Source organism: Chinchilla lanigera, unplaced genomic scaffold, assembly GCF_000276665.1.
Source record: "Chinchilla lanigera isolate Chin_1 unplaced genomic scaffold, ChiLan1.0 scaffold00013, whole genome shotgun sequence".
In the NCBI taxonomy this organism is placed as follows: domain Eukaryota; kingdom Metazoa; phylum Chordata; class Mammalia; order Rodentia; family Chinchillidae; genus Chinchilla; species Chinchilla lanigera.
The window spans coordinates 495026-522495 of NW_004955414.1; the positions used below are offsets into that span (position 1 = coordinate 495026).

Genomic DNA, 27470 nt, shown 5'->3' on the forward strand with positions numbered 1-27470 from the left:
AGGAAACATACCATCTGAAATTCATTTGCAGTGGAAAATAACTTCTCTGGATAGTCCCTATTTTGCAAACCTACAAGAAGATAATCACTCCAGGGAAATCACTAGTGAGTTTGATTATTTTATTTTTTTGAGTGTGATTCTTTTAGTCCAGCCTAATTTAAAAAGAACTAATTACTTGTAAGATGAATATCCACCATAAAGTATCCCAGAAAAGTTCAGAATAGACCATCTTCCTGAAGTCCCAGATTTTGCCCTAAAGGGTTTCAAAAGCTATAAATCACAATAAATATGTGAGCTATTATTACAAGAGCCAAATATATTACTTCATTAAAGTCTTGAGTAAAGGAGAATCTCATGGCCAATGATAAATCTAAATAATACCAGATAAAAAAGAAGGGAAATATCAACTAGATTTTTCTACATGCTATCAATAATCATATCTGAGTGAAGTGTATGTATTTTCTAAACTAAATTTTCTACTGCATTGGCATCAGGTAGATAAATCATAATTGATATAAAGTCTCATAAAGTCATGTGAAACAAAATTGAGATATTAACTCTCAGTGAAATTATTGGACCAGTAGATTTCTCCTTTCTCTAACACACTGTTCTTAGAGGTGAGTGATTAATGTGCCTTTCGTTAACCTCAACAGTGCGCAGATAGAGCTTCCATCCTGCTTCACATGCAACTCTGTTGTTAAATGTTACCAAAGTATCCATTCTGGATAAACAGACCAGCTAACCTCATGGGTGCCAAAACTCCTCCACTGAACAGGATCTTCATAAGGAAGAGTCTTTGTGAAGCCACAGAGAAGACACCTCTGAGAGCAGACTTGGAAAGACCTCCCTGTGCACTTTTTTCTCCTGGTAGCCCATGACGTATGTTCCCATCACAGTTTTTCAATAGTGGAGGAATTATTTTCTTTAAGAATAAAAAGAAAATGTTTGCTTTTCATCCTATTCTCTGCACTTTTCATTGAGTACTGTTTGAGTACTCTTCTCAGCTTACAGGTAAGGCATGAGAATTAGTGAAATGACCAAGCTATTAGACTGTACAAATTTATGCTCAGCACCAAACATAAACCAGAAAACATTGTCACAAAGCTCTCTAGAAGCCCGTGGGGCATATGATTATGATCAAAGCGCTGAAATATTCCAGCCACCTCCATCTTTGAGTGTCTGTTTCTGCGGGTTACGATGGTTTGGCTGTTTCCCAAACTCCTCCCGTCTTTGGACTTGAAAAATGCATTAAAGAAACACTGTGTTTAAGGCATCTCTTGGTTTGGGTGAATTATAATCACATATACTAATGTGAAGAGGTTCAACACTATTAGAAATTTACAAATTTATAAGGCAAAGATCATAGAGCTCTGAGCCTCAGGCAGTTCTTGGGCAAAGGTTTTGAAATTCAAGCCTCAAATTCTTCACTGATGACACAGAGGCATCTGAACTGCAGTTCCAGGGCAAGGTAAAAAAAGAAGCCTGTTGTTATGTATATCTAAAAATCTACCAATAAAATCTAATGAAAATAAAAAAAGAAGTAGCCTGTCCATTACTAAGTGAGACAGATTACACACATCAAATGTCAAAGAATATTAGTGTACTCAACAAGTACTCATCTTGGATAGCGTACTGGTTTCTTATTAGAAAAAAATCCTTTTTCAGGGATATGAATCAGGAACATTCACCAGGATTTGGGCAGCAAAGTCATTCAGAGGGCTCCCACTTCCTGCCTTGTGGATGTTGCCTCGTCTCTTCTAGACACTATGTGTTTGGACTAAAATAGCCAGGACCCTCTGGTTTGAACCGAGACTATATCTGTTCTACACCCTTGAGTCCTCAAAGTCTACTGGTCTCTTCTGGGTGAGAGTTTCGCCACCTGGGATGGACTCGGCACGCTTACCTGCATGGTCTGCCTGCATGAATGCTGTTGTGGCCATGTGGGGAAACAGAGCCAGAGAATCACGATGGGTCCCTCGCAGGTGGATGGTGTTCCCTTGGAAATAAACTCCATGCATGTCCGTGTCAGTACCCATTCCAATCAAATGCCAGGAAACTTTGTCTTTCTTGCACATGCTTAGGCCTGGTTGGTTGCCATACATGTAACCATTAATCGCTAGAGAGAAGGAAGAAGAGAGTCAGAGCCCACCACAGTTATGTGGGTACATTAAAAACACCATTCTAGCCGAAGCTCATTAATATATTTGGGACAGGAGGTTTCAAGTGTGTAATCTGCGTATCAGAAGTCATGGGCAGCTGCACATAGTTATGCCTCATGTTTGGTGTTCTTTAGAGAGATAAATGTACTTCCCCCTCCTATTCCATACTATTGCCTATACTAAGAACAAGTGTCATATATATGAATGGCCTTCTGGTATAATCTCATTGTCAAATAAAATTACTTTATTTCTGTGTCTTTTGAAAGCGGTGGTGCTTGGTACTTGTACTTAAACATGGTAATATTACTAGAAATTCAAAGAAACCATGGGGCTTATGAGAAGAACAGTTTCTGGGGAAAAAAATAGTTTGATGATGCTTTTGCAAATAAATAATCTAAATCTTATCCATCAAATGTCAAAGAATATTAGTGTAAATTAGGGTAATTTAGTATTTGGCTGACTTGATAGGGAATTTTTCCTTGATTTGGAACTATAGTTTAAAGGTTCTCTTATAATTACTGTGAATTTTAAATTGAGATACATAGTTATCCTTATGCTTTGCTTTGAAATGAATATCCTGCATTTCCACAACATTAAAATGAATTTCACAATGCCAAACCAGGTTGGGATTGAATTTTACATGGTCCATTCAGTTGTTTTATATTTTCTACATAAAGGAGTCTCTGATGATAAATTTCTTTTATGTTTGGATTCCCCACTAAGGAATTACTGTCTTCCCATTTCTAGCTGAGCTTTTTATTGTCTAGTAAGAACTGCAAACAAATTTCATATCTATTTATAGCACAACTTCTCTGGAAGAAAATATAAGAGTCCACACTTTCCTTTGGTCTAGGTGGGGATTCTTCTGGAAGTGAGCACCAGGGACCATGGGAAGCTATAACTGGTTGCTGTGGGTTACTTTTAACCTTGAAGCTTTTTATCCTTTGCTGGGAAGAAGGTTAGGGAATATGTTTTTATTCTTCAATAATGTTTAAAAAGGCAATAAATATATGTTATATTTGGATTAAAACAAGCAGTTTAGCACCTGTCATTTTACAGCAGTTGAATTAGCACTTCTATCAACCTCTCACTCTTGCAGGCATGAGTTTACCCTGCCACCTTAAATAATACGCCCAGGACTAATGGGACTCCTGTCAGTCACAACAAATTCCCAGGCGGCTTGCCATTGTAACACTTGACATAGAGATAGGATGAGGAAACTAAGCAATTCCTCCCAAAGTCCAACTGCTAGTATTCTACAAATTAACCTTTTCAGCAGTCATTCATATTACTTGATTAGAGATACATATTTTGCTGTGTAAGATTATCACCTATTATCTCTTGAGTTACCTGACTCACTGTTATTTCCAACCCAAGGGATGGAATTTTGTCAGTAATTTTCTGAATTTCTGATGTTATTTTTTCTAGTTCAAATTTCTGTTACTTATCTAATTTTAGAAGTAATCATTAAGATTCACAATATGTCTGGGAGATACCTGTGAAGCTGAAGGCATGAACTAATCTACTTCAAAACCAAGAGCAATACTGAAAACAACAAGACTAACATGGTTGAAGTATTCCAAATATTTCACTTCAAATGCAATTAAGCCTTTCACTGACAGGACAGAAAGCCATTTACCGTACCATGCATTCGGTTGGATTTCACGAACCCTTTGTCTTCCTTGTCAACATTGAAGGGACGCGAGGTAAACTTCTGAATGTTCTCATCAAGATACTTGCTCAGATTCTCATCAAAGACTGTGAACAGCAGGTAAAATTCTTTGTCTATTCCTGTCTATGGAGAAGGAAGAAATGAAGATACGGAGTACATCTTGCAAGAATTCCTAGCACTGCTTCATTTTAAAATTTTACACAACTTTATACTTTTGCATTAGGGCTGATCAACATTAGCCAGAGTCACTGGGTCATTTTGTAAATCAGGTTTCTGGGCATGACACTGATAAGTTTATAAGAAACTCAGAGAATTGTGTCTTTCTTATTACGTCCTTTACTCTCCCTGTGTGCCTTCCGCCAAGGAACTAATCCCTGCTCAGAAGCATTTGTACAGCGTGGTACCCTGCAGTCAGGCTGCTCCTCTCTGTCTTTTTCTTCTTACCATGGGTTGCCCATGCCCCAGAAGGGAGGGAGAGAGGGATGGACAGAGGAAAGGAGATAAGGACTAGAAGTAGGGAGTTTGATTGGATAGTTATTGTGGAAAGTCAGAATTATTTTAAAAATGGTCTTGTATCACCTATCCCACATTCTATGACATTGATTCGCCTCTGGGAGAATTTTTATAAGTTTACTGGAAAGGGTTGCAAACATCTATTTCTATGTTCATCTCTCAACCTGCCTAGAAGAAGCCTGATCAACATTTTACCTGTAGAAGAACCGACACATAATAAGTATTTCCTGGGTTGAAAGTAACTTTGGCTGAGTGGATTTCTCTCTCAACAAATTCCAGGTGGAAGGTTGTCTCAGGTTAATATTTTCCCCCATGAATACTATGTGAGTGGTCTTATAAATAGTAATTTGCCTTGTGCAATGGTTTTCACAGAGGAACTTCTAGCAAACCTCAAATTTACTATTGAATAGATACAGTAGGGAAAACAGAACTACCTTGCAAATATTTTCTGATACTTAATCTCTTCAGACCAGGAAGCAAGTTAGTGTACTGAGAAAAGGACAGAGTTAGATACTCAAAATCCTGTGTTTTTCTGACTTCTTCCACTTACCAGGTGTGTTTCCTAGACTGTCAATCAATTTCTTTGCCCTCTGTATCTTGAACTTTAAAATATTGATAGTCATTCTGTTTTACCTTATATTATTGTTCAGAGTATAAATAATTTATTGTATATAATAGACATTTCTGGGGTTGGCCCATCATATGAGGAAATGAAGATCTCAGCTGGCCCAAGATGCTTGTGTTCCTTAAACCTAGAAATGTATCTGACCCCAGAAGCAGTCTGTATCATGCCAAATATTATATAATATCCCACTTAAATAAATTGGCTTGTTATTTCTGATTGGTTATGTAATTCATGAGGCAGATTATTGTTTTGTTTGTTTGTTTTTTGTCTTTTCTTCAGGTACCAGGAATCGAACTCATGACCTTGCGCTTGCCAGGTAGGCACTTTGCCGCTGAGCTAAATCCCCAGCCCCTGAGGCAGATTATTAAATGATTGGATTTTTCTCTTTACATAAGTGTATTTCATATCATGTAGACATAGCCTGAAATGCTTTATTTTGCCCCACTAATCAGTGCAATATCCAAGCCTCTAAAAGTTGGGACTTGCAAGAAGTTATCTACACACTTTATTGTTCCTTCAGCACCAATGATTAACTTCCAGTTTATAAGAATGAGTTACAGTGGTTCTCAGCCTTGACTGCACATAGGAATCACACAGAGATCTGATTTATTCGTCTTCAGTGTTTGAATAAACTGTGCTTAAAATGTCTTCTGGCATGGCCAAGTGTGAGAAACCTTGTGTGGTAAGAAGGATCCCAATCATATATATGTAGACCTCTAAAGATTTCAGAATCAAAGCATCACAAAAGGAATAAGGTCTGCCAAATCCCAAATACAATAAAGAGAAATGCTAGGCTCCTGGGTAGGCTCTGGTAACTTTAGAAATTTAAATCTTAAATTACAAAAATAAAAATCCCATTATGTAAAGGTCAATTTCAAGAGGAAGGAAGAGAAATTGTTTCTGTATTTAACTCTTCATCACTATCTAATCTTTAGCCATAGCATTGATCTCTCCCACATACAACCCTGAACAGAACCTAGTGACAGGTGATGGCCTACCTGTGTCCCATCAGGTTTGAGGGCACCTTTTTTACAGACTAGCAAAGGCCCTACAAGGCCAGAGCTGGTGTCCTTGATTGGGTCAACTGCTGAGAAGTAAAGATAGGTCAGGCAGGGGGGATCACCATCTGCTGGGCTTACGCTTTCAGGCACTGTCCACCTATATGTGAAGGTATCGCCTGGCTTAACATGTGCCCCTGGTTTCAGAAATCCTGAGGATAGAAATGAAACAGTTACTTAAAGTGGCATTCAGGAACATTAAACTTAGACTGGATCTCCAGCCCTGGGCATCCTTTTCTGATGAGGACATATTCTGTAGAGGACAATTGTTCTCTCTTACATATCTTACTAAAGAAGGTCTCTTCCACAGTCTGCTGTTTTATGAGATAGAAACTTAAATCAAAAGATTATCTGTTCTGTAAGCCCCATCATTTATTTACATCCAAATACTACATTTGGCAAATATTTTAAAAATGATACTAGACAATTCACTAATAAAAGCACAAATCCATATGATATCATTGCATGCCTTCTATGTGAAAAACCTTGGTCCTACAGAAGATACCCCAAAAGTTAAGCATGTTAAAAATTTGAAATTTGGGAGCCTGAACTAGGAAATAACCCAAACAACTACAAGACAGCAAAAATTAGTGTTCAAGGTCACAGAGCTGATAAATGGCAAATCCATGATTCAGACTAGTCTGTTTGATTCTGTGCATTTAATTGTCACACTATATTGCCAAAGAACACACTAGATTTCTCGCACACACAGGGTCACAGATTTACTCTGCATCTTGTCCTCTGTTTTGCAAAAATGTGTTCAATAAGATTGCTGAGTTTTTAGAATATAAGGAAAATATGAACATTTCAGCTGTTCCCACACATACAAAGTCATTCTAAGCATCTTGACCAAGGAAGAGAGTACAGAACCAAGAGATATGGCTATAGCAGGAGAGAGTCAGGCTGGGCCCCCTCCATTTCTCCTTCCCCACCTCTTCACCATCACCCCAAAGCTGCTTTCAGCTGGGCCTGGCTTCACACTTGGGTGTGGACAAGTATCCCAGGCAGCTGTTATGTCTGGTGCAGTGACGTGGATATGTACTGAGGAACAAGAGTTTCCCAAGAGCAGCACTGTTAGTGGAAGGATAGCTCATGCAGCCCACTGGGCAAAAGGTGCCTGTCCTATGTGCAGAGAACCTGTGCTCCCTGTTTTGGGATGGAGAGAGGCCATATATGCTGGTATACAAAGTACTGAGCATAAGGTATTCATTTTAAATAAGTATTTATTGTGTAAGATTGGATGTTAACAAAAAATTGGACATTAGATTTCCCCTTAGCTGTTATCAGCAGAAAAATTCCTTGCAACCTGAAGCAGAAATTCTCTCCCTTTTAGAGAAGTGGAAGTGACTGTGAAAGGACCTTACATTGACCTTTACTACCTCACTGAGGGGAAAAGAAAGAAACTAACATTTTCTAAGAATCTACTGTGAAACTAAAATTTTCTAAGAACCAGCTGTAGCCCAGGCCTTGTCTCACAGTATCTTCTTCTCCAAAGCCTTGTGAGATGAGCATTATTATATGCATTTAGTAAGCACAGAGAATAAGATTTAGAAAATTTAAATAACTGCCTACACTCTCATGGCTGCTAAGCAAAGAGAACAGGATTTGAAACAAGTTTATCTACTTCTTAGTCTTTTGTCCACTTTGTTTCCCGCTTAAGCCCGGGCTGAGACTTACCATCCACATTTGGGGCTGCGTCAGATGCCTTGTCATAGAGCACACCATGGGGCAAAATGCTATAGACTTTGTCAGCTTTGTTGGCAAAAGTCACTAGAAGGGTATCACCCACCTCTGCCTTGATGACTGGGCCTGGAAAATATTGAAAGGAAAGAGGGTGAAAAGAGATAGAAAGAGATGACTAGGAGCAGGAGAGCCATTCTCTGTGGATGCATACCCCCAAATGAAATATTTCTCCCTTTAAAATATGAATGTGGTTTTACTATACCAAGAATTCCAAGATGGGCTTCTGTGTTAGAGGGTCTCTTTCTTTGAGTAAAAGATGCATCAACATACTCTGTATATTGAGCCTTCCAATATTTTCCTCCTATTCTGTTTTCTCCTTGTGTGAAGTAGAATGCAGAATTACTGTGGAAAGACGTAAAACAAACTAAGAACATAGCCTGACATATCCACCAAATGCTGTAATTATAGAGTTTCATTTTGTTGTCTATCCTACTCACCCACCCATCTCCCCAAAAAAGACAGCACAGTCTGCAACTAAGTTTCCAGAGAGTCAACCAGCTTTAAAAGTCTGCAGAAACTGGATGGTGGTCAAGATCATATCTCTCTTAACTATTGTACTTTCTTCCCTCAGAGGTCCAGCAACCAAAGAAGTCTCAGAGTAACTTCTTTCTTACAGATACTGGAGTTCCAGAATGGTATTCTACCAAATAATAAAGAGTTAACTGATTTCTTTGCAGAAACAGCATCTTGCTATCGCTTGCTGATGTCAATATGAATAGTGTCTAATTGCAATAAACTGTTAGATAGCTGGCACACTTACAGAATGGAGTGTATACTTAACCAAATTATTTAATTAATGGAGAGTTATAAACTATATACATAAAATTCCAAATTTGAAAGTTGTGAAATACAATAATATAACTTCTAACACTATCTCTCTACTATCTTATTTCCATCAGTGATAATTCTACTCTAAGTTGTTTACTCTTTCTGTTCTTTTTTTGTATCATCCCCTTATCTCACTCACACTTAATTTGTAAGTTTCTTTTAAATTTTATTTTAAAATGAAAAGAACAGAAACAAAATAACAAAAGCAAAGACAAAAACAAAACAACACAACACAAAAACAATAAAAATGATACAGAATTTCAAAACAAGATGATAGGAAATTAACAATGGTTGTTGTATTACATATTGCTATTTTCAAAGTAGTTGCTCAGATTATTAGATATAGGTATGCAAGACTAACCAAACAATTGAACATTAACTGTTCTTTTCAATAAACCAACAGAAATTAGTAGTATGATAAAACTAGCTACCTTGTTGTCTTGGTTGCTTTTTTCTCATTGCTGGGACAAAATACCTGACACACAGAATTAAGGAAGGAAAAGTTTATTTAGCTCACAGTCTGTGGAGGTTTCAGTCCATACTCGGCTGGCTGCAAGGCAGAGTGGCACATGACAGAGGGCAACTGTCCATGGCCGGGGAGACAGTGAAAGCAACAAGAGCAAAAGGGAGGAGTGGCAGAGAGGGGAGAGCAAGCCTCTTTCACTCCCTTGTATTGTATGCAAACTGCCCACTCCCAGGCAGGGGCAGGTGTAGCACTCACACCTTTGGATCTATCATAAACTCTAAAAGCCTGCCCCATGACTGTATGAGGCTTTGCGGGGGACATCCAGACACAAACCATAACACTTGTGCATATATAAGTTTCTTTTCACTTAATTCTTTCTCTGTTTTCTCATTTCTCTCATGCCAGTTCTTCTTTCCTTTGGAGCAGTTTCTTTCCCCATTACAATATCTATTGTATCTCTCAGATTTTATTTACTCTTTCAGATTCTTACACTAGGGAGACAATACGATATTTATAGATGTGGGTCTGATGTGTTTCACTTCTATGTATGGTGTCTAATTGCATCCATTTACTTATAAAAGCCTCAAGTTTATCTTTCTTTATAGCTGAGTAATATGCCACTGCATTAAAATACCACACTTTTTTATCCATTCCTCAGTTGATGGGAACTTGGGGTTTTTCCAAGATTTAGCTATGGCACATTGTGCTGCGATAAACATGGGTGCACAATATATTGCTGTGATATGATGTTTTCAGTTCTTCTGGAAAAATACCCAGAAGGGGAACAGCTGGGTTGAATGGAACCTCTAATACTAGATTTTTGAGGATTCTCCACAATGATTTCCACAGTGGTTTTACTAGTATACACTCCCACCAACAGCCACTGCAGCATTTGTTATTCGTTGATTTCTTGATGATAGCCATTCTTTCTGGGGTGAGATGGAACCTCAGTGTTGTTTAATTTGCATTTCTCAAATGACTAATGATGTTGAACATTTTTTCATATATTTATTTGCCATTTGTATTTCTTCATCTGAGAAGTGTGTATTCATCTCAGATGCCCATTTTTTGGATTGGGTCTTTGAATTTTGAGGGCCTGATTTTTAAAATTCTTTAATAGAAGTCCTTCCTCAGAGGGACAGCTGGCTAAAATTTTTTCCCAATGTGTGGGTTTTCTTTTTACTCTGTTGATGATTTCTTTTGAGGTGCAAAAACCTTTTAATAAGATGAGATCCCAGTTGTTGATTCTTTGAAATACTTCCCATGAGGTTTGATTTTGGTTCATGAACACTTTGCCTACCCCTATGTTTTCAAGATTTCTACCTACATTCTCTTCAGGTAGATTTACTATTTCTGGTTTAATATTTAGATCTTTGATCAATTTTCACCTTAGTTTAGTGCATGGTGATAGATATAGGTCTAGTTTTACTCTTGGGCATCTGAAGAACCACTTTCTCCAGCACTGTTTATTAAAAAGTCTGTCTTTCCTCCAGTAAACATGTTTGGCATCTTTGCCAAAGATAAGGTAGCTGAGTATGCTTGTGGTTTTGGCTCCATCTTCTAGTCTGTTCCATTGATCCTTGTCTTTTTTTGCCAATACCATGCTAATTTAATCACAGTAGTTTTGTAGTATCATTTCAAGTCAGGGATGGTGATGTCTCCTGCCTTGCCTTCCTTGCCCAGGATTGCTTTTGCTATTCTGGGTTTCTTCTGGTTCCAGATGAATTTTAGGAAAGTTTTCTCTAGATCTGTGAGGTATACTATGGTAATTTGATTGGGATTGTATCGAGTCTGTGTAACAATTTTGGGAGTATGGCCATTTTCACAATGTTGGTTCTTGCTGTCCATGAACAAGGCATATTTTTCCATTTTCTGAAATCCTCTTCAATCTCTTTTTTTCAGAGTACTATAATTTCACTGAATAGATCTTTTCACAGAATAGATCAAACTTCCTTTGTTAGATTGATTTCAGGGATGTAAGTTTTGATGTTCTTCTGAATTTCCATAGCATCTGTGCTTATTTCACCCTTTTCATTCTTTATTGCATGGATTTGAGTTTTTTCTTTCTTTTTTTGAGGTTAGTTAGGGGTTTATCAATTTTATTGATTCTCTCAAAGAACCAACTCTTTGATTCAGTAATTCTTTACATTGTTTCCTTAGTCTCCATTGTATTAATATCTTCTCTGATCTTTATAATTTCCTCCCTTCTTTGGGCTTTGGGCTTTGGGCTTAACTTGCTCTTCTTTGTCTAGAAATGTGAGGTGCAGCAAAAGATTGTTTATTTGTGTTTGTTCTGTTTTCCTAATGTGAGAATTCTCCAGTATAAATTTCCCTCTGAGGACTGCTTTCATTGCATCCCACAGGTTTTGGAAAGTTGTACCTGCATTTTCATTTGATCATAAATATTATTCAATTTCTTCTTTAATTTCATCTGTGACCCATTGGTTGTTCAGGAGGGTGTTATTTAATTTCCATGTGGTTATGGAATTCTTGCAATTTCTTTTGTTAATAATTTCCAGTTTCATTGCATTATGGTCCAATAATATGCATGGGATAATTTCAATTCCATCCAGTGATTTAAACATATTCTATGTGCAAGTATATGGTCTATTTTTGAAAATGTTCCATGTGCAGCTCAGAAGAATGTGTATTCTAATGTTGTTGGGTCAAATACTCTGTAAAGGTCTACTAAATACATTTGTTCACAAGTTTGCTTTAATTCTGTTATTTCTTTGCTGACTTTTTGTCTAATTGTTCTATCTCTTTGTGACAATGGGGTGTTAAAGTCCTCCATTACAATTGTTTTATTTCTTATTTGTTTTTTCATGTCTGTTAAAATTTTTCTTACATAGTTGGGCACTCCTACATTTGGTCCATATATATTTATGATTGTTATCTCTTCCTCTTGCAGTTTTCCCCTAACAAGTATGTAGTGCCTTTCTTTATGTCTTTTGATCGTTGTTGGTTTGAAGTTCACATTGTCTGCAACCAGAATGACTACTCCTTCTTCTTTCTGGGTTCTTGTTGCATGGAGTATTGTTTTCCTACCTTTGACTTTCAGTCTATGAATTTCTTTTGAGTTAAATGTGTTTCTTGTATAAAGCATATTGTTGGATTTTGTTTCTTGATCCACTCTTCCAGTCTTTTTTTTTTTGATTGGTGAATTGAGGTCTCTTACATCAATGGTTATTACTGATATGTATTGGCTTATCTTTATCATGTTATCTTCACACTGTTCATTCCCTTCTTTCCCACTCTCTCTTTGATTGCTTACTTTGCTTGGTGATTCTTTTCTATTGTTTTTCTTGTAATTGTGGTCATTTTTATCTCTGTCTAGAATATTTTTCAGTACTCTTAGTTGGTTTGGTTTGGTGGTCATGAATTTCTTCAGTTGTTCTCTACTTTGAAAGTATCTTATTTCTCCATTAATTTTGAAAGATAGTTTTTCATGGTATATCAATCTCAATTGGAAGTTGTTTTCTTTTGGGACTTGAAATACTTCACTCAAAGCTCTTCATGAGTTGATGGTTTGTGTTCAGAAATCTGCTGATTAGTTTTCCTTCATAGGTGATCTCTTTCTTTTCTCTAACAGCTTTTAATATTCTGTTCTTTTGCTGAATTTTTGGGATATTGATTATTATGTGTCTGGGTGTAGATTTATTTTGGTCATGACTAATTGGAGTTCTATATACCTCACTTAATGTATGTCAGATTCTTTTCCCATGCTTGGGATTTTCTGCTATTATTTCTGCACATAATCTTTTTATGTCATTTATGTTGCCTGGCTTTTTGTTCACACCTATCAGTCTTATATTCATTTTCTTTGCCTCATCTTGCAGGTGTTGAATCGTTAATTCCTGGTTCCTTGTTATTTTTAAGAGAATTTTCCTTTTGCAATCGCTAACTGCAATGTTGTCTTCAAGGTCTGAAAGTCTGTTGTCAGTTTCATTCAATTGGTTTTGCTAGCTTTCAATGGAATTTTCAGTTTCCTGGATGTCTCTTTGAATCTGTCTCATGCATTCTCATTTTTTCTTATATTGTTTATTCAAGCTTTCCATCATTTTTCTGTGCACCTCAATTTTTTTTATATATCTCTTCTTTTGATATACGAAAAAATCCTTCAATAAGGGTGGCAATTCCTTTTTTTTTTACATGAGAGATTATTTTTGATCTGATTTCTTCTATAGCCTGATGGAGTTCTTTTTACTTCAGTTGCTATCATTTCAGAAATTTCATGTGTGTGACTTCCAAGTTCTCCCATGTGGATGCCTCCCGGACTTCTTCTGGGTGTGGTGGAGATCTGCAATTGCATTTTGCTCCTTTGTCTGGTTATTTTTGAAATGAGATGTGGAAGGTCCAGCTTTGCCCCTCCTGGGGAGCTCACCAAAGGTCCCTGGGTTCCCCTGTGTCACATATGCTCCAAAAACTGGAGGTGGAGCACCAAGCCTCACCCCTCCAAGGCAGCTCACTGATGGTCCCTGGTTCCCTGGATGTCAGACTCTGTAAGTTTTGTTTGTACACCCCCTTTTCAATGCCCATTTTGCACCTTTTTCTTTCTTTTATCCCCACTAGCACAACTCTGGTTTTTGCCCTTTTCATCTTTTGGATCACTATATGAACCTCCTAACTGCATACTCTCCATCCTCTATCTTGCACTGGTTCATTCTTTTTCTTTTCCTCAGCACATACATTAGTAGAAATTTTATCTCCAAAATGGTAATATTGTCATTTACCTGTCCTCAAATCTTCAATTGCTTCTAATTGCCAATCAGATAAAGTTCAAAAGTATCAAAGGACCTCTGTAATTAATAATCAGTTTGCCCCATCTTCTCACCATTGCTCTATGAAAATGTCCATTCCCTTATTCAAATACTCCATTCCTTCTAACCTGCTCACTCTCTCCTATACAGTATGTGCTTTATATTAACTTTTGCATCTCAATTCTCTCTTTTCACTGTCAACTTATATATATTTTGTCACTCTTGAACATCTTTTTTGAAAACCAAGTGTTTACTGGCTGTCTTTGAGTTCCTTAAATACCCAGAGAACTCACTCACTTTTATTTGTAATGCACAAAATTACTTTTCTTCTCCTGTGCACACAGCTACTTTCTCCACATAAAGGTGGGGCCATTTTCTTAGACACTTTTGCATCTCTCATGCCACCAGTACAATGTGACTTCATATAGCATATTAAATATCCATGCATATTTAATGCTAATTTTCATTAGTCTGTTTATGAATAAATATTGGCCAACAGGGAATGTTGATATGAAAGAGTTTTTCATAGCTGATTTCCACAAATTTTTTGCAAGTGCATCAGTTTGGTGGAAGAAGGAAGGAAGGACAAAAGGAAGGGAAGAAGGAAAGGAGGGAGGGAAAGAGGGAGGTACAATTAAGGAAACAAAGTATGTCTTATCATTAACCACAAAGAGAAGTTCCCAAACATTCCCTCAAATACAAATAATCACCAGAGGGTAATAGTACCACACTAAATATTGTTAATACTTTCACAGACATCACTGCACGTAATTCTGTAAGCCACATCCACTTACTAAGCTTCTATAATGAAAAATACTATGTGCTATTGGATCCCAAACAGCAAATGATTAGTTACAACTCAGGAGTCAGGAGAAGAATCATTTAAGAAACAGCATTAGAGTTAGGTTTTGGAGGAAAAAGTGACATTTTACTGGACAGAGAAGAAAAAGACATTCATAAGTCATAGAAAGGGCATAACTTACATCAGGTTGCCCTTAAGCCTAAAAAGCTCATCCTTTAAAAAGTTCATTTCCATTGAAAATGAGTTCTGTCATATTTCCTTTCAAGACTAGTCTGGCCCATATGTTCCAAGGCTTTATTCTTTAGTCTATCAGTTTAGTATTTCAAATAGCATGTGGCACTGTAGTTTGTACATAGTGTACTCAAGAAATGTATGATGAACGAATCTAGTGCTTTGATTTATCAGCACATCACAAAACAGCGAACACTCTGCCAGTTTTCAGCAGTATGTGTTTTAAAAACTCCTTACGCACTGAAATTAGACCATCTATGTAGTATGCACTCATTAGAGCAGTGCCAGGATACAAATGAGATCACAAGACAAACCAGAGACAGAGACAAAGACAGAGAAAGAGAAAGAGAAAGAGTAAGACAGAGATACAGAGTAAGACAGAGAGACAGACAGAGACAGACAGAGGGGGGGCAGCAGGAGGAGGAGGAAGATAAGAAGGAGGAGTGAGCAACACCAGTAAAGCAGTAAAGAGTGCTTACCTGTCAGAATAATTTAGGGGAAGACCAGTGAATTTGTCATAGCCTTGAGGACCATAATCCCAAAGAATTTTTTCAGCTGCTATAAAATAGCGCCTCTGTTGACCCATAATAGGGTGAGAAACACCAGTTTTGCAGTTACCAACATTGTATTGCCCCAGCATACCAGCTGCAGATAGGAGGAGAACCACAAACCAATGTGAAAATTAAATGATACAGGAAAAATACTGATCAGATTTGACTTCATGAGCATTTTAAGCCTTTATACAGAAAAATGGACTATAAACAGAGTTAAATAACAAAGGATAAATGGTGGAGAGGAAGCTATTTATAACATATGATAAAAGATTAATATTTAAATAACTTTTTAAAATAAGGAAGAACAAAGTAAGTCTCTAATCAAAAATAGGCAAGGAGCATAAATAGATTATGCACAAAAGAAATTATAGTCAATAAACAAAAAATATTTCAACCTTAATTATATTTAAATGGTAGTGTTGCTCATTGATCAGATTGGTAATGTTTAGAAATACTAATAATTTTCAATGTTGGTAGATGAATGGAGAGAAGCAGGTACTCATACACCTGGGGTGGAAAAGTGAGTTTCTAAAAAGGAATTTAGCAATACATGTCTTCACCTTTAAAAAGAGAAGTTAAAATCTAACCCTAGGATTCCAGTGGTAGCAATCTTTTTTTTTTTTTTTTTTTTTTTTAGTGGGACTTGAGCTCGGGAACTTGCACTTGCCAGGCAGGCATTTGTGCCACTGAGATATATCTCCAGCCCAATCCTAGGATTCCAAAGGAAATCCCTTTTCAGTATTCCTAAGGAAATGCTCAGACATATGTGCAAACATACCTGTAAACTATATATAGTGGAAAAAAAAGGAGACGGGAAGGAGAAGGAAAATATAAGTGTTGAGCAGAGTATTAGTTCAATAAATTGTGATCTCCTTATTATGAACACTGGCAGCATTAACAATGATGTAGTAACTCAGTATTCACTAATATGAAATTGTTTTTCTAATACATTAATAAGTGGGAAAAGTAAGGTATAGAGTAGTATATGAGACTGATTTTATTTTATATATGACCTGTATTTACTCAAGGTGTAGAAAATAGTGAGGGAGCATATTCATGAAAATATGATACCAATACCTCCAGATAGAATTTCTGATTTTTAAAATTGAATTACACATATTTTGTATTTTACAGTAATTTTTCTGAGGGTGTTAACAATTTAGCAAATATATATTGGTGAATGCATAAACATCAGCTTATGTCCACAACTACTGACCAAATTTGGTAGTCCTAATAGTCTCAGATGTCTGCTATTTTCTTGATTTTAAATCTAGATTTGGAATTTCTGGGGCTGGGTATTTAGCTCAGTGGCACAGTGCCTGCCTGGCAAGTGTAAGGTCATGAGTTCAATTCCTGGTACTGGAAGAGAAACAAAAAAAACCACATAGATTTGGAATTTCTAAGTCAAAGAATTTCTTCCCAGATTTAGCAGCATAACATCCTTTAAGAACAGGAACTTTGTCTTGATCATTCTTATCTTCTCAGACCCCTACACATTTATGGATCAACTCTTGAATTTAATTGGAATAACCCAGATGACTAATACCAAGATGAGTTGTACAAGGTTGATGCGAATAAGAATGTGTTTCCAGAATTTCCCCATAGCATCTTTTCTACACACATCTATCATGGTAATCTTCCCAAACCTCTGCATTGACCACGGTACATCAATAGTGTGTGTGAAGCTCTAGAAGGACTCACAATGGCTTTCCCAGACACACTGTAAGCTCTCAGCTCCTTAGCCTGGCCATTGAAAGCCCCTCCCATAGAGACCCAGTGTGCATCCTTAGGCTGCTCTCTCCTCACTCCTCTGGCACAAACTCTATGATCCAGATAAGTAAGGACCTATATACTATGTTGTCCCAAGGAACCAGGACCAAGTCATTCAACAGACGGTTAAGTCAACATATGCTTATCATGCAGCAATCATAGGCCAGGAAGAATGCTATAGGACAATGGATTTTGCCTCAATATAAGGAAGAAGAGCATTCTAATAGAGCAGCTGAGATATGAGGTGAGCCGCTACATTTACTTGAGATGATCAAAAAGAAATTCAAGAATTGAATGCAGAAATTGCTCCTAATTAGAAAGTTTTTATTATTTTATCTGCAGTCACTGGAAGTTCATGTGCTTTTCTCAATTCATGTTTCTACCTCTACCTGGAAACTCTTTTGTTTGCAGTACTGGGGACAAAATCCAGGGGTGCTCTAACATAAAGCCATATCCCTTTTTTATTTTTTATTTTTATTTTGAGACAGGTATTTGCTAAGTTGCCAGGCTGGTCTTGAACTTGCAATCCTCCTGCCTCAGGCTGCCTAGTAGCTGGGAATATACACCACTGAGCTCAGGTTTTTTCAATCTCTCCAGTTCCTACCCATATTTTAGGGCTGGGAATATAGCTCAGCAGCACAAGGGCCTGCCTGGCAAGCACAAGGTCCTGAGTTCTATTCCTGGTACCAAAAAAAAAAGAATCCTACCCATATTTTAAATCTCATCTTAGGATTCAGTCTCAGGAAGCACCTCTTTTGCTCTGGAATAGTAACAAAAGCACCCAAACTACATCTGTCTTTTTCTGCCTCACATTTATCAACATCTATGTCTAAATACAAGATTGTAGGTTCTTCAAAATATCATTTTTCCTTTTCTTCTTAGAGACATGGTTAGTTAATATCTATTGATAGGAGGCCAACTAAATGAGCTTTTGTGTTCCTATATTTTTAATATTTAAGTGAAAATAATACTTGTAAGAGCCTATTTAACAGGAAGTATTAGATGAGCACCAATGACTATTTGGCTTACGTGTCCCATTCTAAGCATCTCCACACATCTTCAACTTCTTTACCTTGTAGGTGGTCACTGACTTGGCAGGTTATCATCCATTTCCCAGGATTCTCAACTATCATTTCTGTTGTGAGAAAAGTGGCTGGGAACAGGTTGATAACATCAGTCCGATGCCCTCTGCTGATGAAGGTGTTACCATAAAAATAGATGGAATGTATATCTATCTCATTCCCCATTCCAAATAGGTGCCAGGACACAGATTCACCAACACACATTTCAGGTTCAGGAAAGTTTCCAAACAGGTATCCATTGAGAGCTGAAAAAAGAAAGACACTAATGGAAGAGACAGAGGCAAATATGACCAGAAATGTTTATAGTAATGTGTACTCTAGCACAGCTGAAAATCAGGGCAAACAATTAGTTGTAATGTTTTTATGTAGTTGCCCCAAAAGAGAATTAAAAGCTTTGTGTTGATTTTTTGTGAGAGAAGAGCACCTGCACCTGATAAAAATGAAAATCAGTATAGTACAGTACTATAGTTTATGTTTTCTTATGTATTATAGTACTGCATATAAGAGTTATGCAAATAAAAGCAAAGGCATAAAAGAAAGAGTCAGTACACATTAAAAATGGCCTTGGAGTTGCTGTGTGAGCACAACCACGAGGTCAGGAATAAGTCAAGTGCTGCTCACGTCTCCAGGATGGCTTAGTCACCAACTGTCTGATCTTTCATTTGCATATCTGCCATCCACTTTGGATTCCATGTTCCTTGGAACTAGAAACCTTACACCTTACAGCTACAGGGACCCAGCAGAAAATCTGACATGTGGTATCTGCTTAATTGGGTAACAAAAAAATCAGCAACTGATTCAGGGGAACTTATGAGGTATATTATTTTTTCCTTTACAAAGCACATAGGAAAACTAGCCCTTTCTAGATGTTACTGGGGCAGAATTTTATTGACTATGTTTATACCACAAGGCCAGTGCTGAATGCTTTTAAACTATCTAAATGATGCCCAGGACTTGACCAAATGCAGTAAAAAAAAAAAAAAAAAATCTTCTTTTAGATTACTGTAAGCTCGTCTCTTTAATAAATCTGAATGCAAAAATCCTTAATAAGATGCAGGCAAACAGACTGAAGAAATCATCAAAAAATCATACATCTTAACCAAGTAGGCTTCAGTACATCAATACAGGGATGTTCATCCCTCATCTCAGGGATGCAGGGAATGTTCACCATATACAAATCAGTACATGTAGCACACTACATAAACAGAAATACAGACAAAAATCACATGGTCATCTCAACAGACACAGAAAAGGCCTTTGACAAAAATCCAACATCCTTTCTTGATAAAAACACTGAAGAAAATAGGTATAGAAACACCTATCTCAATCTAATGAAAGCCATTTATGACAAACTTGCTGCCAGCATTGTATTAAATGTGGAAAAACTGAATGCTTTCCCTTTAAAATCGGAAATGAGACAAGAATACTCATTGAGTTCATCACAGTGCTCAAAACATTTTCAAGAGGAGTTAGCAAGAAAAAGGAAAAAAGGGAATATGTATAGGAAAGTAAGAAGTCAAATTATTTGTGGATAACATGATTCCCTACATAGATGACACTCAAAAATCCACCAAGAGACTCTTAAAATTAATAACTAAATTAAATACTGTGGCAGGACACAAAAACAACACATAAAAATCAATAGTGTTCCTATACAGTAATAATGAACACACTGAGAAAGAAATTCAGGGAAAATACTATTCACTGTAGCACCAAGAAAAATAAAATACTTAGGAATTAACCTCACCAAGTAAATGAAAGACCTCTACAATGAAAACTACAGTTGTCTGAAAGATAAATTAAACAGGACTTTAGAAAATGGAAATATATCCCCTGTTTCTGGACAGGCAGAACCAGTATAGTCAAAATAGCCATACTTCCAAATTTTATATAGAGATTTAATACAATCCCAATCAAAATACCAATAGTACCCTTCCCAGAACTAGGAAAAACAATCCTTAAATTCACATAGAATAGTAATAGACCCAGAATATAAAAAGCAATCCTAGGTAACAAGAGCAAAGCAAGAGGCATCACAATCCTAGACTTGAAGTTATACTACAAAGCTACAGGATGAAAATAGCACTGTACCTGCAGAAAAATAGACATGTGGCACAATGGAACAGAATACAGAATGCAGAAACAACCCCAAGCATCTTCAACTATTTGATCTTTGACAAAGGGGCCAAAAATAGACACTGGAACTAGGTATGGAGGCACATGCCTGTAATCCTAGCAATGAGCTATGTCCCCAATCCTTTATTTTTAAATTTTGAGACTAAGTTGACTAGGCTGTGCTTAGAACTGTGCTTCTACCAACTCAGCCTCCCAGACAGCTGAGATTTCAGATATGTGTCATTATTCCTGGCAAAGCACAGGATTATTATTTGTATGTGCTGATGATTTTATTTTCCTTCCTGTTAATCTAAACCCACCCATTCCATGGGCTCACTTAAGCCATGGATTCTTTCCTGATTATAACACTGACCCATCCATTTTCTGTGCCATGACCTTTCTCATGTTTCATAACCAATTTAATTTGTAGCGATAGCCTTATCCTGTCTCAAATTGTTGAGCTTCCAACATACATTGTGCCTTACATCACTTTCACAACAATGCCATCATTAAGTTACACATCTTGCAAGACTAGCTTCAACATTTCCAGGTACCATGCCTCTACCTATAGTACCTCACAGAACAGAGGGCACTGGTATGTACTTGAGAACATTGGAGGTACTCACCATGCATTTTGTTGCTCCTTTGGAAAACAGCATTATCTTTGTCAACTGAATCTGGGTCTGTGCAGAAATGTCTGATATTTTCATCAAGGTACCAGCTTTGATTCTCATCCACAAGGGTAAACATTATAACAAACTCTCGATCCACATCAGTCCTTGTCCCTGAATATCTATTCAGAACACCTATCAGGCACATCCAAGAGAGCAGAGAAAAAAGTTTGAAGTGAATTAAATCAAAGTGAGCTTTCCTTCCTGCCAATGGTGTCAGGGAGATTTAAGGTTTGTTGATGACGAAGATAACACACAACCCACAACATAAAGTCCCAGAAGGGCTTTGATGGAAATGACAGAATTATAGAAAAGTCACAACAAAAATCTTCACAATCACAAACTTGGAAACCTGGCTACACTACTGACAAATCACAAGTCAGTTAATAGGGAATAAAACAGCACACTAGCTGAATGGAAAAACAAAGCAAAGGGCATCCTTGGCAATTTAGCTGACACTTTTCTATATATGGAATTTCTTTCCTTTTCTTTATTTTGGTAGTGCTGGGATTGAACCCAGGGATTTTTACTAGACAAGTACTCTTTTAATGAGCTATAACAGTAGGCCTAATTTTCTTTTTAAATAAAAGCATATGTGTCATAATGCTATGCTGATTCTTAAATATAATGAGGATTATTACTCTTTGCTGTTGTTAGATTGGTTTTCCATATTAGAAGAATTGCACAAAATTTAAAAGTTTAGAAGAAGCAGCAGATTTGGAGTGAAATAAAGGAGGTAACTGAAACAAGACCTGAATCTTATTCACACTTCTAACAAACCAGTTGCTTGGAAGCCAACTTCTGGTGGTTCTGGTGGTAGGCTCTTTACCTTCCTTACACACCAGCAGGGGGCCAATCAGCCCAGAGCAGATGTCTTTAGGGGCATCAATGTGTGAATGGTACACCCAGGTCAGGCAGTTGGCATCTGCAGGAGCAGGTGCATATTCTTCTTGCACTGGCCAGACATAGGTATAGTTTTTGCCAGGAGGAACCATGTCATCATCCTTGTTTCTTCCAGATGTTCCATCAGGATATAAAGCTCCTTCCAAGAAAAAACAACACATACACAGTTAAAACATAGAGATCTTATTCTATGGCAGAGAGGGCAAGAGTTTTTGAATCATACATAACTGAATTAAAATGCATTTGCTATAGAACTTGAGGCAAGTTGCTTCAATAATCAATACCTTTGTTTTCCATAGTAACACTGGAATGTTGTAGCTACCCCACAGGTGTGTGAGAACTAAATGAGGCAGTGTATTCAGAGTGATTTGCACAAGAACTTTTTTTTTTTTTTCTGGTACCAAGAATTGAACTCACGACCTTGTGCTTGCCAGGCAGGCTCTGTGCCACTGAGCTAAATCCCCAGCCCCTTGCACAAGAACTTAATAAATGTTCATAATAACTTCTGACAGGTTTATTGCATCAATAAGGAAGATTTCAATTCACCTTACTGAACATGGACTCAAGAAGGGAAGGAGAAGCAGCAGAAGAAAAAATGAACACATTTTGGGGACTGTTCCAGGCTCAGCACCATATGGGTATCATGAGAGATAAGAAGGAATGGTGAGACATCCTTTCTGCCTGCCTTATAGTTCTGTGATACCAACTAGAATATGCACTGTGAACACACAAGACAACTGGAAAATAAAGCATCATGATATATGGAATACGTGGAATGTAATTTTAAGTCAAAATATATGTGATGCAGAAAAGGAGACCTATACCAGGCAAGCTGGAGGATCCACCATAGCGTGAGTAGAACAAGTGCACAGAGAAGCTTCTTGCCCATTTCTATAAACTACGACTGCACAAGTAGAGGAAGTCCACTGGTAAAAACAATGTAAAAACTGCCTGGGTGGTAGGTGTGCACGTTATGAATATCAGACACTTCAGGTGGTATTTGAGGGGCCTTGAAGGCCTGGTAGGATTTGGGCCACTGCTGAAAAGAAGGGTGGAGGGTGAGGACAGAGAAGGATATGAACATGGGTTCATCATTCATTTACTCATCCAGTTGCCATTCATTTAACAACATGAAAATTGGATGTGAACCACATGCTAATAAATGTGCTAGACATTAGGGAAAAAATCAAGTAACACAGCAAGCACCAGTGTAGTGGAGGCAAGGTCAAGACAAAGTATGACCAAAAGTGTAATGTTACCTTTTTTAAAAGTAGTGCTTTTGTAATACATAATGTTTACACTCGTTGTAAGAAATTGGTACATGTGCATCATATATTTTAATACCTTTTTGCACCCCTTCTCCCTTTCCTCCCTCCCTGCTCCATCCGTCTCTTGATCGCCTTTGCCTTTGAGAAAGATCCACCTTCCTGCTTCCTATTATCTGTCTTTTAAACAAATTCTATCATGAAGGCGTAACTTGTTTTTGCAAGGAGGGTGCCAGAATGAAACAGTAGCTAAACCCCTATTATGTGCCAACCGTAGTGCACACTCTGTGTGTGTTATCACATTTACTCTTCAAAGCCACCCCACGTAGTAAGTATTAACACCCACTAGTGTGATAGTAAAAGTGCCAGCATGTGGCTGAGCCAGACTTGAATCTATTTGTGACTGACTTCCCATGAAAATTATTGAGAACATAATAAATGGACTATTTTTTATTTCATCACTCTTTACATATTATCTTTCATTTTCTTTTATAGTGTGACTTTTAATTACTTTTATTCTAAAAATAATATGAATAATTTTACAAATTGAACCTAAATACTATATGATAATCAAGAGATGAAAGTCAGAAAAAGAAATTTAAAATAGAGGAAACAGAAAATGTAGTTATCTGTATCCCTTCCACATTAAGTGAAGCTCTGAATTTCTGGTTACACAGTTAAAATGGGTGTAATATAATAGGTTAAATAATTGGATTATATTGTTTCATTCTCCAATAAAAGAAAATTTACCAGCTCTTTAAGATAGAGAAACTTTCTACTAGTACTAAAATTCTGAGAAAATCTTAAAGAAAATTGTTATATATAAATTACTGAGTAGCATGATGATCTGTGTCTTAATGTTTTCAGAATGGCTTATAAACCTAGCATGTTGGTGCATACTTTGTAATCCCAGCAATTAGGAGGCTGAAGCAGAAGGGTCCCAAGTTTGAGCCCAGCCTGGGCATTTTAGCAACTTAGAAAGATCCTGTCTCAAGGTAAAAAATGAAAAAGTGTAGGGTGGAGAATAGCTTAGTGTGAAGGCTCTGTAATCTCCACTACACACATACACACACACACACACACACACACACACAAAGTTTCCAAAAGATAAAAACACTATTTAAAAATATTTTCTTACACTATCTCTCAATTTGAGTTAAGAATGCATGGCGTTTTAACAAAGCAATTTTTACCAAAAGTCATACTAATTACTTTAGTTTGCTGTTTTCTAGCTTCATGACTGAGCTAAATAGAAGCTAAGTAGAAGAATAAAACCCTGGAAAAGTCCACCACATTCACATGACATTTTAAAAGGACTACTTGTTACTTGGTTTTCTGCCAGTGTTTGACATCACTATCAGCTCCATTCCTCCTCAGACAATTCTCTTCCCTGGACTTCTGTGACATTACCCTGTCCTCCTGGCCACTCTTCCTTAGGCTGCTTCCCCAATGCGCTCCTCCCTGTCTGCTGTTCACTGTGAGAAACGTCCAGGTACAAGGCTGGCTCCTTCCTCCAATGCCTAGTATGTTCCTTCCCTGGTTGGTGGCACCCATCTCCACAGTGCCACCCATCAGCCACATGCCAGCGACACTCTTTTATCTCCAGCCTGAACTTCACCCCTGAGCTTTGCACTGATGCCTGTCTACTTGACATCTCCACTTACAAATCTCAAAGGATCTCAAGCACAACCTTTCCTGGGGAGCTTTAGCTCTTCTCTACCACACCTGCTCCTTAGGCACTTCCCCCTCTCTTAATGAAAATCACCATGGATATCCAACTCCACAAGCTGGAAGCAAAAGAAGCAGTCTTGTTGTACTTGTTTTCCCTTTAGACAGGGTCTCACTGTGTAGTTTACACTGGCCTTGAACTCACTGCAGCCCTTCTGCCTCTGCCACCTGAGCACTGGGATTACAGGTGTGTGCACCACCACGACCGGCTGAAGGGAACATTCCTATTTTTTCTCTTTCTTTCCCATTTCCAAGCAACCGCAAGGCCCTGCTTCTTCTCCATCATCACAACCCTCATCCAAACTGCCATCAACTCTCCCCTAGGCTTCTGCAACTCTTTCCCTTACCTTCTAGTTGGCTTCCCCCCATCTCTTGCTCCATTTTGCAAGCTATAACGAGAGAGCTTTCCACACCTCAAATCTGATTACCCTTCTCAAAATAATTTCAAGACTTCCAGTCTGTATTTGGATGAAAGCCAAATGTGTTTAACATCAATTCCAAGACCCAGCATGACCTGACTCAAGTGATCCTAAACTCCCTGAACTAGGTCAGTTTTTAAAAAATGCATTCAGACAGAGGGAAGGCCAACAGAGCTGGTGGTTAAGTTTATAGTCCCTCAAATTAGATTGCCTTGAATTAGATCCTTTATTAATTATTAGCTATGACCTGGAAACTTGTTTTTTTCCTATGCATCTAATCTATAAAATGGTGATAATTATGATATGTATCTCATAGAGTTGTTAATATTATATTCGATATAATATTTCGATATAATATTTCGATATAATATTTATAAAACTTATTACAGTGTCTGGTATATAGTAATCATTTGATAAACATAGGCTATCATTTATGCACAGTACTTATTTATTTTTTAATTATACAGTATATATATTACATTCATACTCTACTCATACTATATAGTATATGTATTTTTTATTACTTTCCATCTCTCATATTAGACTACAAGTTCCATGAAACCAGTACATGTGTGAGACCTGAGCTTACTTGTCAACTCGACTGGATAAAGAGACTCTAGGAGGTGACTGGATCAGGGGTGCATTGTTCTTATCAGTAGATGACATGACTGATTTTCAGGCTGAATGTACTGTTTGCAGGTGGGGGCCAGGTGGAGGTGGGGCACTGGGACATGCCCTTGGAAGGTGCATCTCTTCACTGGTACTCTTCCCCTGTGCTGTGCTTTCCGGCTTCCATGAACTGAACAGCTTTGCTCCACTGCACCCTTCCAGCATGATCTTCCTGCCTTGGAGCTAGGTCAGGGGGCACTGAAACCTCTAAAACTATGAGCCAAATAAAACATTTCCTCCTTTAATTTTCAGGTATTGGGTATTCTATCCAAGAAACAGGAACATTGGTCAATAGAACCGAGTTTCTTTTTGCTTGTGATTGTATATTCAGGGTCTCCCTAGTGCCTGGTATGGTGTGTGCTCTATTAAATAAAACAATGAATGTGTGGTATTACCTCCTACTGTCTTTATCAAAATCCCTGTGAATAAAATGCATGGTTTGGAAGCCTCTGAATTTTTATATGGATAATCTTCAGATGCTGGGAGTGGGTTGGTAGGTAGTTGACTTGTCTTAAAGCTTCAGATATTTTCAGCACTTATTTTGCTTGCTTATATGATATAAATCAATACACGCAGCAATTATTCTATATTTTATTTGTAATTTACTGAATGGGTTTTGTTTATTCTTATTGTCATCATTGTTGTTGCTGGTATTAAAGGAGAGAATTATTGCAATGAGGAGCTAGAGTCCCTTACAAATCTTTGGGGCCAGTTTTTCAAGGCAAAGTGTATCATTTGTGATCTAAAAGACAGTATGAATAAAAGTAAGAAAGTAATTCAGGCCAGGCATGGTGGAGCATGCCCAGAATCCTAGGACTAAGGAGGTTGAGGCAGGAGGAGGATTGCTGAGAATTCGAGACCAGCCTCAGCTACAAAGTGAACTCAAGGCCAACCTGAACTGCATAGCATGATCCTGTCTCAAAAAGATGAAAAAAAAAAAAAGAAAATAACTCAAGAGTAGATAGCTTATTAAATTGTTTTGAAAATCATTTCCCAAAAGGAGCTAAAGATTTTGAGCAATATTTTATTTCTTAATAATGTGAGACAATAAAGCACTATTCATTTGGTTGTATATGTTCTAGGTTTTCTAAGCTTTTAAAAATTATAACCTAATCTAGGACTCTGAAGGACTGAGGCAGGAGGATGACAGGTTCTAGCCCAGCCTGAAAAACTTAGCAAGACCTTGTCCCAAAGTAAATTTTAAAATTATAATATATTGTTTCCTACCCATCAGACTTGAAAATATTGAAGATAAGTGGGGTCTGGGAAGAAATAAGCAGGCTCATAGAAAAAGATAGAAGAATAAAATATGTAATTTTATATAGGACCATCTGTCAATTCTTATCCAAAAATGTATATAAATATAACCAGAAATTTCACTTTTAAGAATTCATTCTAGAAATATACTTGAAAATGTTTTTCAAAATATATAAACTG

General features: G+C 37.3%; 1 protein-coding gene and 1 long non-coding RNA gene across 3 annotated transcripts in view; one reads left to right on the forward strand and one right to left on the reverse strand.

Annotated features, from left to right (window-relative positions):
• LOC106147983 overlaps positions 1–1607 on the forward strand; it is a 47710-nt gene extending 46103 nt beyond the window's left edge. For both annotated transcript variants that reach the window (XR_001233065.1, XR_001233064.1), the window contains exon 3: positions 654–1607. This is a non-coding gene — a long non-coding RNA (uncharacterized LOC106147983). The remainder of the gene's footprint in view (positions 1–653) is intronic.
• Positions 1–27470, reverse strand: part of Hephl1 (hephaestin-like 1) — a 90112-nt gene that overhangs the window by 33814 nt on the left and 28828 nt on the right. The window contains exons 3-11 of the mRNA XM_005379683.1: positions 21879–22091; positions 21005–21184; positions 18254–18508; positions 15337–15502; positions 7973–8112; positions 7705–7836; positions 5968–6179; positions 3804–3954; positions 1904–2116 (exon numbers count right to left, since the gene is read on the reverse strand). Coding sequence (XP_005379740.1) covers positions 1904–2116; positions 3804–3954; positions 5968–6179; positions 7705–7836; positions 7973–8112; positions 15337–15502; positions 18254–18508; positions 21005–21184; positions 21879–22091 — 1662 coding nt within the window. The remainder of the gene's footprint in view (positions 1–1903; positions 2117–3803; positions 3955–5967; positions 6180–7704; positions 7837–7972; positions 8113–15336; positions 15503–18253; positions 18509–21004; positions 21185–21878; positions 22092–27470) is intronic.